Source organism: Varanus komodoensis, unplaced genomic scaffold (genome assembly GCF_004798865.1).
Source record: "Varanus komodoensis strain SLA01 unplaced genomic scaffold, ASM479886v1 scaffold22, whole genome shotgun sequence".
In the NCBI taxonomy this organism is placed as follows: Eukaryota; Metazoa; Chordata; class Lepidosauria; order Squamata; family Varanidae; genus Varanus; species Varanus komodoensis.
In genome coordinates this window covers 5,982,305-5,996,364 of record NW_025335606.1, presented here as the reverse complement: position 1 = coordinate 5,996,364, position 14,060 = coordinate 5,982,305, and the positions used below count along the sequence as shown (strand labels likewise).

The following is a 14,060-nucleotide window of genomic DNA, read 5'->3' as shown; positions in this document are numbered from 1 at the left end:
CGGGCGGCCTTCGACGGCGGCGGCGGCGGCGGCGAGGCCGCGTGCTCCCCCGAGGGCGCGGGCGCCCGCGGCCCCGCGGCTCACCAGCCCCACCTGCTGGAGGGGCCGCCGCGCGGCAAGGGCGCGTCGTCCTACCACCACTCCAGCGCCTTCCGCCCGGTGGGGGGCAAGGAGGACTCGGAGAGCCTGGCCAAGCTGCACCACCACCACCAGCCGCCGCGCGCCGCCGCCTCGCCGCCGCCGCCGCCGCCGCTGCTGCTGGCCCCCGAGCGGGACCCGGGCGGCGGCGAGCGGGCGGGCCACCGCCTCCTCTCCCCGGGGGGCACCAGCTGCAGCTACCCCAGCGAGGACAGCAGTGAGGAGGAGGACGAGGACGAGGAGGACGAGGAGGAGGAGCCCGAGGTGGACGTCGAGAGCCACAGGCCCCCCGGGGAGGAGGAGGACGAGGAGGAGGACGAGGACGCGGAGGACGCCGAGGCGGAGCGGGCGGGCGCCGAGGCCGTGGACCCCGTGGGGGCGCCCAGCCGGTACCTCCAGAGCCGGGGACTAACGGACAAGGGGGCCGCCCGGGACAGGTCGAGCGGCGGCGGCGGCGGCGGCGCCGCGCTTGCGCCCCCGGCCGGGCCGTTCCCCGCCGCCTCCTGCAGGCCGTCCCCGGAGGAGGAGAAGACGGCCCCCCCCGGCGCCGAGCACCTGCTCCCGCCCGCCCCCGCTCTGCCCGCCTGCCCCCCAAAGGCGGGGAGCAGCGGCACCAGCAGCCCGGCTCAGCACCTGGCAGAAGAGGAGCCGCCGCCCCCGTACAAAGATGTAAATACCGCCGTGCGCCCCCCCCCCCGCTCCGCCACGCCCATTATCTTCATTGAAATGCACCTCTCGGCTGAGTCCCCCCCGGGCGGGGGGGGCAAAGAGGGATCGGGGAGACCCCCCCCCCACCCCGCCGAAGGGAAATCACCAGGCTCCCTTTCCATGCTGGGGGGAGGGGTGCAGGGGGGCCGCGTTGCTCTCCTCCTGCCAGCCGGTTGCTCGCGTCGGTTTCCGGCCAGACGGCAAAACCCGACCGGCGCCCCTCCTGGCCTGCCCCCGCAACCCCTTCTCCGAGCGAGGGGACGGGAGGGGTCCAGAGGACGGGGCCGCGCATCGATGTTCACGGTTGTTACCTGATGCTAGCCCTGCTTGGTAGGCCCGTTGAAGTGGATGGGAGCGCAGCCCGTGCATTTCAGTACCATGCCTAAGGCCGCAGGAGGCTGCTCATGCCTCTCTTCGAGGGGGTTTAAGACGTGCTGTGGTGAGGGTCCTTCCCTGATCCTGTGACTTCCAGGTGGTCCTAGAGAGCCCGGCATCTCCTTTCATCTCCCTGCCCCCTTCCTCAAGACTTTATCCCATGGAGGAACTAAATGTGTGCCTAGATTCCTCCCTAGGACTCAATGGGATGTCGGAGGACTTAGAGCGAGCCTCACCCATTACCTACACAGGAAGCCTTTGCTGGAGTCCATGAGAGATTGCCCCAGCATGTCACTGAGTCCAGACAACACCATAACCCGTGCTCAAGGGTTGAGTGTGCCCTGAGAGTGCAGTGTCAAAACCTGCTGTCAAAACATGGCTACACTAACAAACCATGGCTTATTCATCACAAACAAACCATGCATTTACTTCATGGGTTGTTCGTGGGCAACCAACCATCCTTGGTTAGCACAGCTAGAGTTAGACCCCAGATGAGCCGCTTTCCAGCGAAAAGCCTCCGTTCAACAGTCCACGGTCAACCAGACTGAGCCGCTTGAGTGTGGAGCATTGAACGGTCTGAGTCCTGCCCCTGCTTGACAGACAATCCCAAACAGGGAGAGATGCACTTCAAAGGCAAACACGCCACCCTCCGATTCAGCAGACCTGCTGCCCTCTTCGGTTGTGAATCAGCATTTGTACCCCACGTGGATCTTGTGTGGCAGAGAAATCTTTTCTTAACTAGGCACAAGCCCCACTGAACATGATGGGATGTACTGCTGCAGGAGATTTCGCAGCTTGGGCTGTAGTCCAATGCATCCTTGTCTGAGAGAAAAACACACACCAGAAAGAGGTGGACTATCCTAAACACAGCATCCTCTCCAATTTCTCCAATCAAACATGTCCCTCTGACCTCATCAGGGCTACCCCATGTTCTCCTCTGGGTGTGAATTCTGAGGGTCACCAACGCAACTGGGTTCATAGTTTCGGCACGCATTTCTTGGGTGTTTCTAGTTTTTTAAGAACTGGCAAACCAGAAACATCTGCAATTATGCATCAGCTCCCCACTCTTTAATCTCCAACTCATGAGTGTCAGATGAGCTTAACAGACCTGGGTTCTAGTCCACGCTCAGCCCTGAAGCTCCCTGCGTGAGTCTGGGCCAGTGGCAGGGTCTGAGCCTAACCTGCCTCGTGGGATCGTTATTGTGAGGATAACATCGTCAGGGGAACGTTATAAACTGCTTTGGGTTCCTTGCACGAGAAAGACAGGCAGGGCCATGATGATCATGCTTGGCTGGGTTTCTAAGTGGTATAATGTTTTGTAAGGTTGTTTTTAAAAAGCGGGACAGAGAAAAATTAAGGGGCAGGTCCCCATCCCACTCTCAGACAGACGAGAAAGCTAGTCTGTCAGGGGCAACACTAGCCTGAAATGCTTCTTCCTGAACTACTAAGTGACGATGCTATTGGCATTAAACACCCACCATAGAGTAGAACCGGGAAACAGGATTCCCAGCACCCTGTTGCCTGTGAGAGTCACCTCAGGCAGAGATGGACGATCTACTGGAAAAATCAGCAAGTGATTTCAATAGATCAGCCAGGATTTCTGACCCCCAGTAGCTGAACAACAGCAACAACAGAAAGCCTTTCTTGCATCCTAAATTAAGTTGCTGAGGGTGACTGTTAGGTGTGTGTGTGAGAGAGAGAGAGAGAGGATTGTGGAAGATACAGAAAATAAATTCCTGAGCTGAGCATATACACTCGGGGACGCTTTATTCCTCAGTTCCATGTTTGCAGTCCTCATCCACTCTTTGGTGCCTGGTTCAAGTTGCAGGACTTCAAGGTTCTAGCAAAGGACAAGATAGATAGCACACCTCTTGAGACTGCCCAGCTTTGCCCCACCAACAGCATTTAGACTCCAAGAGGCCCATCTAGCCCGAGTTCCATCCATGAAATGCCATGTCAGGTTCTGGCCAACACATCCAACAAAGGATACACGACATACCCGTGGTGGGCATGTCGGGAGCGGAGCCGGCTGGAGCCGGGGGTCAGACTAGATGGCCCGGGAGGCCCCTTTTGGCTCGCTCTGTTTCTATGTTACTGTAGAACTGGCAAGAGGGGCAGGGAAAGGGAATCCAGAAGTCTGCATCAGCTTGCTCTAGGAAGCACAACTGGAGCGGTTTGGACTGCTGCTTTTCTGGGGCACGTGTGGGGCAAGGGTTTATATATTATTGTATGGTGTGGAAAAACTGGTGAGCAAGAAGCTTCTCTGCCTTTCTCATGGAGTGTTTCCAGGCTTGGGCTCTAATGTTTTAAGTTTAATGTAAGTCCCATGCGTTACTCCGGGTCCTTCTAAGCATGGTTAGCACTGGAAACAGCCTCTGGCTTCGGGAGAGCGATTGCCCTTCCTCAGACGCTGGGGATTTTGTCTCATGTTACTCCCACTTAGAGTCGTCCCGCTGAGACGAGCAGGGGTGATTCGGGGCTGCCTCCGGTGTCACTTCTCCGTGGACTAACCCTGAAATGAATCGGCCTGTTTCAAGTAGGATTAACACTGGATACCATCTTTGCTTCCGCCACCCAGGGTCCAAAGGTCTTCCATTTGTAACCCCCCCAGGGATTCTCACTGTTTCCTCCATTTCCCCAGCACATTAAGGAGGAAAACTCGGAGCAGATGCCCCGTGCCTTTTGATGGGTAGCGCTGCCATCCGTCCGTCCACGGGAAGCACCAGCAGCGCTAGAAAAATACGAGGCCATCTAGGATAGACCAGAGGAAATGCTTGTCGGACCGAGCGTGCCTCTTTCACGCGGTGTAACGATGCCCGCCCGCCAGGGTGGTTCTGCAGAGCCGATTGCTGGAGCAAATTCCGTGGGAGGTGCTCGTCCGGAAGGCCAAATGAACAGCCCCTGGCTTCAGAGGCACTCTTGTCTCTGAGGGTTTAGACCTCAGAGCTTTAGACCCCGGGCTTAATATTTTTCCAGACTTCCCTCTTGTAATGTTCCTGGAGGCAGTCGCAGTTCTGACGCAGAGAGAGACCGTTGCTCCTGCACGCCTGATTTCATGCCATATAACTGCTTCAATGTCTGTGATATATTAGCGCAGGGGTAGGCGGAAGAGGGACCGCTGGCTATTCTGGACTCCAGTTCCCAGGTGCCCCCGCCAGCATGGCCAATGGTGAGGAATGCCGGGAGCTGAAGGCGAGAAGACGTGGGGAACTTTTTCTGCCCATCCTTGCAAATTATTATCGCATTTATACCTCAGCTTGCATAGTTCTTCTCTCCGGTTTATCTGCACAACAACAACCCTGTGAGGTAGGACAAGCTGAGAGTCTGACTGGCCCAAAGTCACCCAGTGGGCTCCACAGCTCAGCACAGACTGCACCCTGGAGCTCCCAAAACTACAGTCCAACACTCTAACCACTACACCACACTGGATCTCAGTGCAAAGGAAGAAAGGGAGGTGGAACACTGTTCTGATAACCCCAGCAACTTGAAAGCTCTTCTGTCATGACTAGAGGGATTAAAATGGAGTTGCTTCTGCTGCCTGGATGCCAGGCAAAATTAGGGTGCCTTTTGAGCACGTTTAGACAGAAAAAGTGCAGACTGGAAATGCTGGAGGTGTCAGGGCACTTGTCTGTCAAAGCACCCTTCCTTACAAACAGGCTCCATTTTGTGCTAGAAATACTGAATTTGTCATTTGGAATAAGAAAAGGGATGCTCTGGCAGGCACCGCCATCGCGATTGTTCCCCGCTGCTTTTCATCCCCTGTTGCTCTCCTGGGAGTCCACCCTGCTTCTCCAGAACTGTAGGGCCCTGGATTTTCCCAAAAGTCCAGCCCTGCTGGCATCCTCAGTTCCATTGTCTTCCCAGTTGTGGGCTTCCCAGATGCAGAGGATCAGCCCGTAGAGAAAAGAAGGAGCGAGACAGACAGGTTCGCTCTGCTTTTCTTACGAACCCGCTGTTGTCTTCAGTGGGCAAATTAAGAGCCCCCTTAAGTTTCTTCTACTCGAAATGCTGGAACGGAGCTGCTGGGTCCTTTCTATGTTTAGTCAGACATAAGCTCCATTGCATTCAATGGGGGTTCATTGCTAGGATGTCTGCAAAAGCTCTTACGTGCTTGTGTGGTTGGTTAGTGTCAGGCCTTTTTACCAGGAAAATGCCCCTCAGGGGACCTTGCCATCATAAACGAGACTGGATTAAAATAGTAACACAAATGCATTCGAACACAATTAGAGGTGCACCAGTAAAGGAATGAAAGGGTCCGAGGCTGTGATCCTAAACACAAATTCACAACTGGGTAATACTTTTATGCACAAAATGGTCCTAATACAGCACTGCCCAACTGCGGATCGGGTTTTTATGCATTGCTATCTTTTTATATCTTTTTAACTTACTTGAGAGTAATTTCCATTGCATTCAATGAACCTTACTGTTCCGAACAGACAGGCAAAGCACTGCTCTGTTAAATGCATTTGCCTGGGATGGGAGAAGTCGGGGGGGAGAGAGATCCCCTTGGCTTGGACAAGTTCCGATGGGCCATTTCAGGCTCTCCTTGAGCAATATTTCCTAAGCACTTCATCACTGGAAGTCCTTAAAAAGTAGCAGCAGGGAATCAATCAGGATCGCTGCCTTTGGTCCAGTCTCGTGTCAGGAAGAAGAGATGCGTTCTTTGCAATCCGATTGGTGCCCTAGCCCAATCCCCTGGAGAACAAGTCCCATTAATTTCAGTGGTGCTTCTATGGGGTAAGATCCCATAGGGCCACAGCCTCCGAGGCTGCATCCGTGTCCGACCAGCCGTATTCGGTTGGATTGAAACGGACCCATTGAAGTCAATAAGCGTTTTCGGAACGCTGCCTCCGAGGTTAGCCTCGCTGTAGCTGCTTTCACGTCGGTAGGCCGACTCTAAGTAGAAGTGACACTGGATACCACCCCATGGAACTGGCGTGAGTCAATGGGTCACACCGTAAGTAGGGCTCGGCCTGTATCCAATGCTCCATGCTCCATCGCGGGCTAAAGGGATGCTTCTCCGGAAAGCGAGCAAATGAAAAATCCGTGTCTGTTTCCCCAGCACCAAGTACATCAGAGGTAAAACTGAGATCGGGAGGCAAATAACACGCAGTGATGGCTGGTGCCGCCAACGTCAGTACCCTCAAATAGTTTCAGGACCATAGATAGCTCCTTTGCGGTGCCGGCTGAAACCCGGGGTGGCTACACCACCGTCCTGACATCGGCCCCGGATTTCCTTAGCTCAGGAGTAGCGCCGGCGGCCCTGCCTATGGTTTTGGATCACAGTTCCCATTATTACTGGCCACTGATGGGCCATGGAGTGCCACCAGTACCCTGCCTCCTAGAAGAGGGGCAGGCTGCCATTTTCAGCGGGCAGCCCAGGGCCAGGAACGGGGTCTACTTCCGAGTAAATCCGAGCGAATGTTCACACCCTCCTTCGGCAGCTTCTTCGCGGCTTTCGACATCCACCGGTTTTGGGGGGGGGGTTTGGGGGGGGAACGAATTTGGCAGGATCGGGGCCAGGGCACGTTTACTCGGAAGTAGGACTCAGGGGTCAAAGCTGCTTCCTGCTGCAGAAAGGTGTGCATCTCGTGCATTCGTTCCAAGTGGGACCCCCTCCCCAAAATAGGATCCCCCTTTGGGAACCCTGCCAATCACCCCCCCCCCACAATAACTCCAGCCCGAGGACGCGGGGCTCCCGCTTGACGCGCCGCCGTCCTGCCCGTTTCTCCCTTTTCTCTATTCTCCTGCCGTCCGCCCTTTCCTGGTAATTGCTCATCGATTGAAGGGGGTTGTTTTAATTCGCGATTGTCTGTTTGTTTGCATCCTTGCAGGTCCAGAAAAGCAAAGAAGGCACCCAGGCCGTCGTATCCGCGAAGGAAAATAAATTCTCAGGCAAGACACACAGGAATTTGGTTATTTTCTCCCTCCTCCCGAAGCTTTCGGTGAAATTGACCGATGCTCCTCTGCGGGCCTAGATCCGGCTGAGAACGTTGTTCCGGAACTTAGTCCCGGGAAAAGCTCAAAGCCATGACACATCATAGAAGGATTTGGGATTATGTGTGTGCCACACGCGCGCACAGAGTAGACCCGATTCAAATATGCTTAAAACAAACGAAGCACGATCTACAGCGATCAAAGCAACCCGTACAATTTAGCAATGCAACAAAACACTTTTTTCCCTTTTAAGCCCAGATCGTTGCATGCTAAATTTTCACTCTCTGCAAAGTTTGCTGGGTTGGAGGAGGAAATTCTCTTGATTCCTCGAAATATTTCATTCTCGTTTTCTTTTCTCGCTTCAATTTTAGATAAGAGCAAAGAACAGACTTTTTTCATCACAGATTCGGAACCTCCGGGGGGAGATTTCTGGAGAAATATCACAGGTAAACTCAGAAAGGAGGGGGGGGGTTGGTGTGTCTACTCAGAAGTAAGCTTTGCTGGGTTTAGTGTAGCGTGTGCCCTAGTTTGTGAGCAAAACACCGCAGCCTCAACATTCCTAATCAAATGACTGAATATTTTGTAGAAGGATAAATAAAATAAAATAAAAACTATCCCAGAGAGATATCATAACTAAGGGAAAATGCAAATTGGGAGGGCCAGGGACGTGTTAATAGCAATAAGATTATTAATTGCTGGGCATATTTCAGCAGGAAATTTCGGGAATATATCAGGTTACACAATGGAGCAAGCTGGTGGGGGAAAAAAACATTAAAATGACAATAATTGAAATGTTCTCTTTGAAACCTTCCATTAAAAAGGATCACAGCTTATTGCATTTAATATCTGTCAGAGAGACATTAAAGGTGTTTTATGAGATCTATGGCAACATTTATATTATCTCCGTGATAATGATCTCTACACAAAATGTATAATACATTGACAAAAATTACATTATACAAATTAAATGGAACCACCTTTTACTGATTGCTAAATGTCTCCAAGGGGTTTGCAGGGGGGGTGGAGGGGGGAGGGAAAGACGTGATTAGAAGTTTTGATACTAAGTTGTCTATTGCCAAGGAGGGTTATAAGGAAAGGGGGTTTTGTTTCTTGGGAGAGAGAGAGAGAGAGGGGAAAAAAGGGAATCTAATTTTCCATTTATGTAATGCAAACTGTCTTGGCTTTGACTATTCACGGTTAATTGACTGTCAAACGAGGTTGTTTGCCTGAGGCTATGTCTGCAAATTTGCCTGTCAAATGAGACAGAGGGAGCTTGGGAGAGGGAGACCGAGAGAAATGCAAGAAGAACGTAAGGCTGCTGAGAAAATGGGATCCTAAAGAAATCTTACAGAAGTGAGTGCCATTCTAAAACTGGTTTCCTCCACTTTTAAAAACCTGCTCCAGGTGGTTCCGCATCTTTGTGCAACCTCCTTCCAAAGATCTTGCAGGAACAGAAAGCACACTTTGAAAGGGGAAAACAATGTCTTTTTAAATAAAGTGAAGAGATGACAAAAAGGGAAATGAACCTTAGTGGGGCCAAGGATAATTTGGCCTGATTATTTCCAGGGTATTGTGGAATGGCTCATCAGGGAGCCAAGTATCAGCAGGACAATTAGGGCTGGACTAAATTATTAAGAAGACTCTAAGTTTCTTGGCTCCTTTTTCTGTGGCATATTTTGATAAATGGAAACACAGGTAAAGATGGAAAACACAGTTCCAGATCCATACATTATGCCAGTGTTGTTCATTGAAGATTGATATTATTGGAGATAGATAGACACACAGAGAGCAAAAAGCCTTGTGGGATCTCAGAAAAGACAGGATGTACTTGGTCGGAGTCCACCAAAGCAATACTTCTGTTTGTCTTTTCTGTTTTTCTGCAACAGATTTTTGCCGCTCCCCCAACTCCCCCAGAATATATCAAATTGTCTTGTGATCTGCTTTCTTGGCTGTCAACCGCAGTATCAAAATAGAGCCTCCAGGTTCAGAGGCAGTGTGCCACTTAATGCTAAATGCTAAGGAGTGGAGGGCTGGGAGACACTGGTGAGTCTCTCAGAGCATCGCTCTGGCTTCCGGGCGAGATGGGACCGTGCTCTGATCAACAGAGCGGTTCATATACCATCCATGGAGGTCGACCCAAGGGCTTGCATGAGCTCAGGGAGATGGTTAGCTTTACCCATCACTTGCCCCTCTCCAGCCCCCCACACCCATCATGCTTGTCACTTTAAGGGTGCAAACCGATGTACATCAAGACAGGAAAAAGCCATGAAGCCTGGTCTTTCCCAGCCAGCAATGACAGGATTTGGCCCTTAGTAGCTGACGGACTTTCCCTGAATCCCCCTCTGCTCCCATTTCCCACAGAAACGCCATCGCCTTCTTTTCCAAGCCAGTTTTCCCCAGTGTGACATGCTACAGATGTTTGGAATTTTTTTAAATTTATAGGATGCTGAGTAACCTGACAGAACCCTCTAGAGATTCCAACCCCTATAATCCCTGAGGATACCAGGATGGGGAAAGCTGCTTAATTCGTGGCCACATTTAGACTGTAAGCTCCTCGGGACAGAGAACTGTCCTTTGTCCCTTTGTACCGCACTGTGCGCATTGAGGGCATCATCAGAACTTCTGTTTGAATATCCCAATGGATCAAGGTTTGAGGCTCCCCTCCGTTTCAGCCATGCTTGACCATGAATTCCCAGAGATATTCACAGACAGAGGTTCCACTTCAGAAAGACTCAGGCAAGGAGGTGAGGTGAAGGACCACTGCCTGCGGTCCTGGGAGCCGTTTCCAGTCAGCCCAGACATTCCCAGGATAGATGGACTAATAATTTAATATGCTTCAAGGCAGGCTCCTACAGTCCTACGTACAAAGATCTGTTGTCCATATTTCTACATTGTATAGCTATGAGTACAGATATAGACGAAATAATTCACATGCATTTAAAGCAGCAAGTCCTCCCATGCTAAGGAATCAATAAAACACTTTACAGCATGAAATCACACTTCAAGTTTTGTCATGCTGCCACTGAGTTGGGCCTCGGCCCTATGGCAAAAGACCAGAAATTCATTCAGCAAAGTCAGGGAGGGAGCGGGGGGGGGGGGAGAGTTATTAGTCCAGCAAAAAAGGGCAGTTCAAAGCAGGAGAAACCAACTGGCAAGCAAGAGCACAGCATGACCAGTCCAGTAAAAGAGCCAGTGTGGTGTAGTGGTTAAGAGCACGGGACTGGGACTCAGGCGATCCGGGTTCCAGTCCCCACTCGGCCATGGCATGGAGCCAACTGGGTGGCTTTGGGCCAGTCACAGACTCTCAGCCCAACGTACCTCACAGGGTTGTTGTTGTGGGGAGAAGATGGAGGAGGAGAATGATGTAAGCTGCCTTGAGCCCTTTGAAGAAAAAGGCAGGATATAAATCAAAAAATAAATAAACGGGCAGTCTGAACACACACTACACACCACCATGTGGGAGGGTGTAAATGGGTGTCCTGCAACAGCAGGGAGTTGGTCCCGCTGGCCTTCTTGGCCCCTTTGCTCGCTCCTGTTCTGTGATTCTGGGTGGTTCCACACACTGCAAGTCCATTGCTCCCAAGTAGCCCAGTGGCTGCCGCTCTTGAGATGAGCCCCAAGAGGTGTCCCATGTTCCCCAGGTTCTGAATCTGCCATATTGTGGGGCTAGGTGGGCGCTTGGTCTCCTCTCCTGACCCCATGGGCAAGGAATGGTCCCTGGGCCCTATATCGGGCTTCCTCAGGACCTCCGCCTCTCAAAGGGCCTGGTGTAACTCCTCACAGTTCCCAGAGGTGTCTGGAGTCTTTCTAGAGTCAGTTGGTCCCATAAGCTCTTCAGGCTCTGTCGGGTCTTAATTACTTCTAGGCTGGGTCAGGCATGGCAGGTCTGGATTTGTGGGGGGGGGGGGGGGGGGGTTTGCTCTGCTGTTCCAAGGACAGCTAGTCCAGCAATCAATGAAATTTGAAGGTGGAGCCAAAGTTCCTTAAGATGCCCAGCATTATGGAACTAGGGAGACATGAAAAGGAAGAAGGCGGGGATGAAGGTTTTAAAGCAAAGCTTGCAATATTGCGCGTGCTTAGAGAGGAGAAATGCTTTCTGCAACACAGATCAAGATTCTAAAGCCAGGGTTGCAGTTTTCTGAGGGGGGTGGCTGCTATAACTTGCAGAAGCAAAGTTATGGAATTTTTCCCCTTCTCTAAACATGCACAGGGTTGAACTTTGATTTGCATAAGCCACAAAGGAGGGCGGTTGCTCCTGCAACCAACCAAACAGCGAGGAAAAAGGGCAAACATAGGTTTAGGTTCACAATCACATAATAATCCAAAGATTGACCAGAGGCCACATTGCCTCAAAGCGATGCATGCAATGCATGCAATGGGTGGGCAAGTATTGGCAGTCTCTCCCTCCCTCCCTCCTACACACACACACACCCCTAAATGCATATGGTACATATGTTCAAGCTTCAGGAGGAGGGGGACACTGCTGTACACACGCCACCAGAAAGTCCTGCTACTGGGCCCAGTGGGTGCTCGGCAGGTCTCCGACTCTGGTGTTTACCTTGGGGTGGGGGAGCCTTGACGCATGGCCCCAGCCAGCCCACGTGCTGCACGCGCTCATCCAGCCCCTCACCTCCAGCCACCTCTCGCAAGTTCTCTGCAGAGCTCCTCAGAGCCAGGAGGTGCCCGGCAGCAGCCAGCAAGGCCTCCTTGTCTCAGGGAGCAAGATGGGCCGGGCCTGGCCTGGCCGGGCCTGCCCTGCATTCATGCCCATCCGTGCGCAGTTGCATACACGCGCCCAGGACACAACCACGTTGCCACAAACACCCCTCCGCTGGCGACACCTTCATGCTTCCACACAGCAACGAGGCAGGCGGCTCAAGCAGCGCATTCCTTGGGGGTCAGTTTATCAGGTGGGGTGAGGAACCTCGTTCAGCCCAAGCGGGATTCTGTTCTTGGGGGGGCCTGTTCCATAGGTGGGCAGTGCAGCTGGCCCAAGTAGTGGGGCCCCAAGCCAGAAATGCCGGCGCATTGTAGCTGGAGCCTCTTGCAGCCCCTCGGGCACTTCCCCCTTTTCGAAAGTGGTGGGACAACATTCCAAGGCTGGGCAGACACCCCGTGAGCAGGTCAAGCGGAAGGGGGGGGGGCAGCCAAAGGACAGGGGAAGTGCCCCGGGGGGCTCAGGGAGGAGCTGGGGGGTGATTTCCCCCACCCCTGTTCTGATGGCTTATAACAATAGCAGGGCATCCGGCACAGATCACACAACCAGTTTAAGCTGGAGCCGTGCCGTCTTCCCCAGCCCTCCGTGCTGCGCTGGAGCAGCTGGCATGCCCAGAGAGCCCCAGCTATTTTTCTAACATTATTTCCCAGCTGCCTTCAAGGGGAGACCCTGAGGGGATGATGGGTGTTGTAATCCAGTATGTCTGCAGGTTGCTGTATGAGGAGACTGGTGTGGTGGCTGAGAGATTCTTTATCTCTTTTAGAACTGAGGTGTGTGGGGGGGCGGGGGGGCGGTGTCTCCACATAACCGGTGTAATTGCAGCAGGGATTGCTGTGGGGCTGTTCAAGGTCTGTGCGGACAGTTTCCATTTGAACAAACTGCTTAATGAAGCACAAGTTGCAGGGAGGATGTTGTCTCTTCCTTCTCCTCCTCCTCCTCCTCCTCCTCCATCTCTGTCTCTTCCTCCTCCTTCTCCTGCTTCTTCAAATAGTTTCTATGTGCTGAAAGTCACATGTGAAAACAACCCTCAAGCAACAGAGAAGATCGCTTTACATCTCTCATGGAACTATTGTCTGTCAACCAATTACATAATTTTACTTGATTAAGCATCTTCCCCTTAATTAATTGATCATTTTGATTTAAATGTTGCATTAAATATTAAACAGATTACCAAAACAACCATCCATTATCAGAAAAAAGAAAAGCTCTAATATTTCCCCTTTTCTTTTCCTGGTTCAGTCATGTTCCCTAACCAAAGTAGTTTTCAGATAAGGGTCGGGCACTCTCTTTTAGCTGTAGTGCCCGGCTGACTGGTGAATCACAGACAATTTGCAGTGCTGAGGAACCGAAGACCATCGTCATAAGGTTTAAGAAATTGTTGTTGGTGGAGTTTTTCTAAGCAGACTCGCCATCAATGCAAAAGGAAAGCTGGATGAGGGGGGAAAAGAAGGCAACAAGCTTGTGTGGCATCATCATTGTACAGGAGAGCCGGACTCCCATTAGCTGAAACACTTAAACTCGCCCACTCACTGCCCACGCACTGAATGTTAGACTCAAAATACTGTGCAAAGAGATGGCCACAATGTGCTACTTTAAAAAAAATAGAGGTGGTGGGTCTCAGATTTGTGTGGGATCGGGCCATCTATCCTGGAAGAAAGCTCTGCTCCTTAATTCCAATGGTGTTGAAGGAGAAGCTTCACCAGCTTGAGATATTGAAGGGAAAGATGCTCTGCCCATGCTCAGAGGTACTGTTGCTTGAGATATCCACTATTTGTCTATCTTAAAGGTAGCATGAGTGACGCTAAATAGATCCATTTAGGGACAAAGCTGCTTGGACAGAGGGACAGGGCCAATCCATTTCTCCTTACACCGGAAACCACTTCCTATTTACAAGTCCTATTTATACCCTTTCCACCTTTCATACCCGCCGCCCCCCCCCCCCCCCGGCCCAAAGAATCCAAATCTTTGCAAATCAAGATCGTGGAATAGCTAGTGCACAAGTTCTTCAGGTCTGCAATCATTCAGGGTGCAGGTCTATGCCCATGTAGACAGGAAAATCAGGGACTGGCTGGGGAAAGCTGGAAGGTGCTTTTTTCATTGCTCAGCTGGGGCAGGCAGGACCACAGCTCAGCGGTAAGTGCCAGGCTTGGCATGCAGAAGGTCCCAAGCCCTGGCATTTCCATTG

At 52.0% G+C, this 14,060-nt stretch overlaps 1 protein-coding gene across 1 annotated transcript in view; it reads left to right on the top strand.

The window, feature by feature from the left end:
• The window catches only part of SKOR2 (SKI family transcriptional corepressor 2), a 38,983-nt gene that overhangs the window by 6,578 nt on the left and 18,345 nt on the right, over positions 1-14,060 (top strand). The window contains exons 2-4 of the mRNA XM_044431045.1: positions 55-807; positions 7,056-7,116; positions 7,530-7,604. Of these exons, the coding sequence (XP_044286980.1) occupies positions 55-807; positions 7,056-7,116; positions 7,530-7,604 (889 nt within the window). The remainder of the gene's footprint in view (positions 1-54; positions 808-7,055; positions 7,117-7,529; positions 7,605-14,060) is intronic.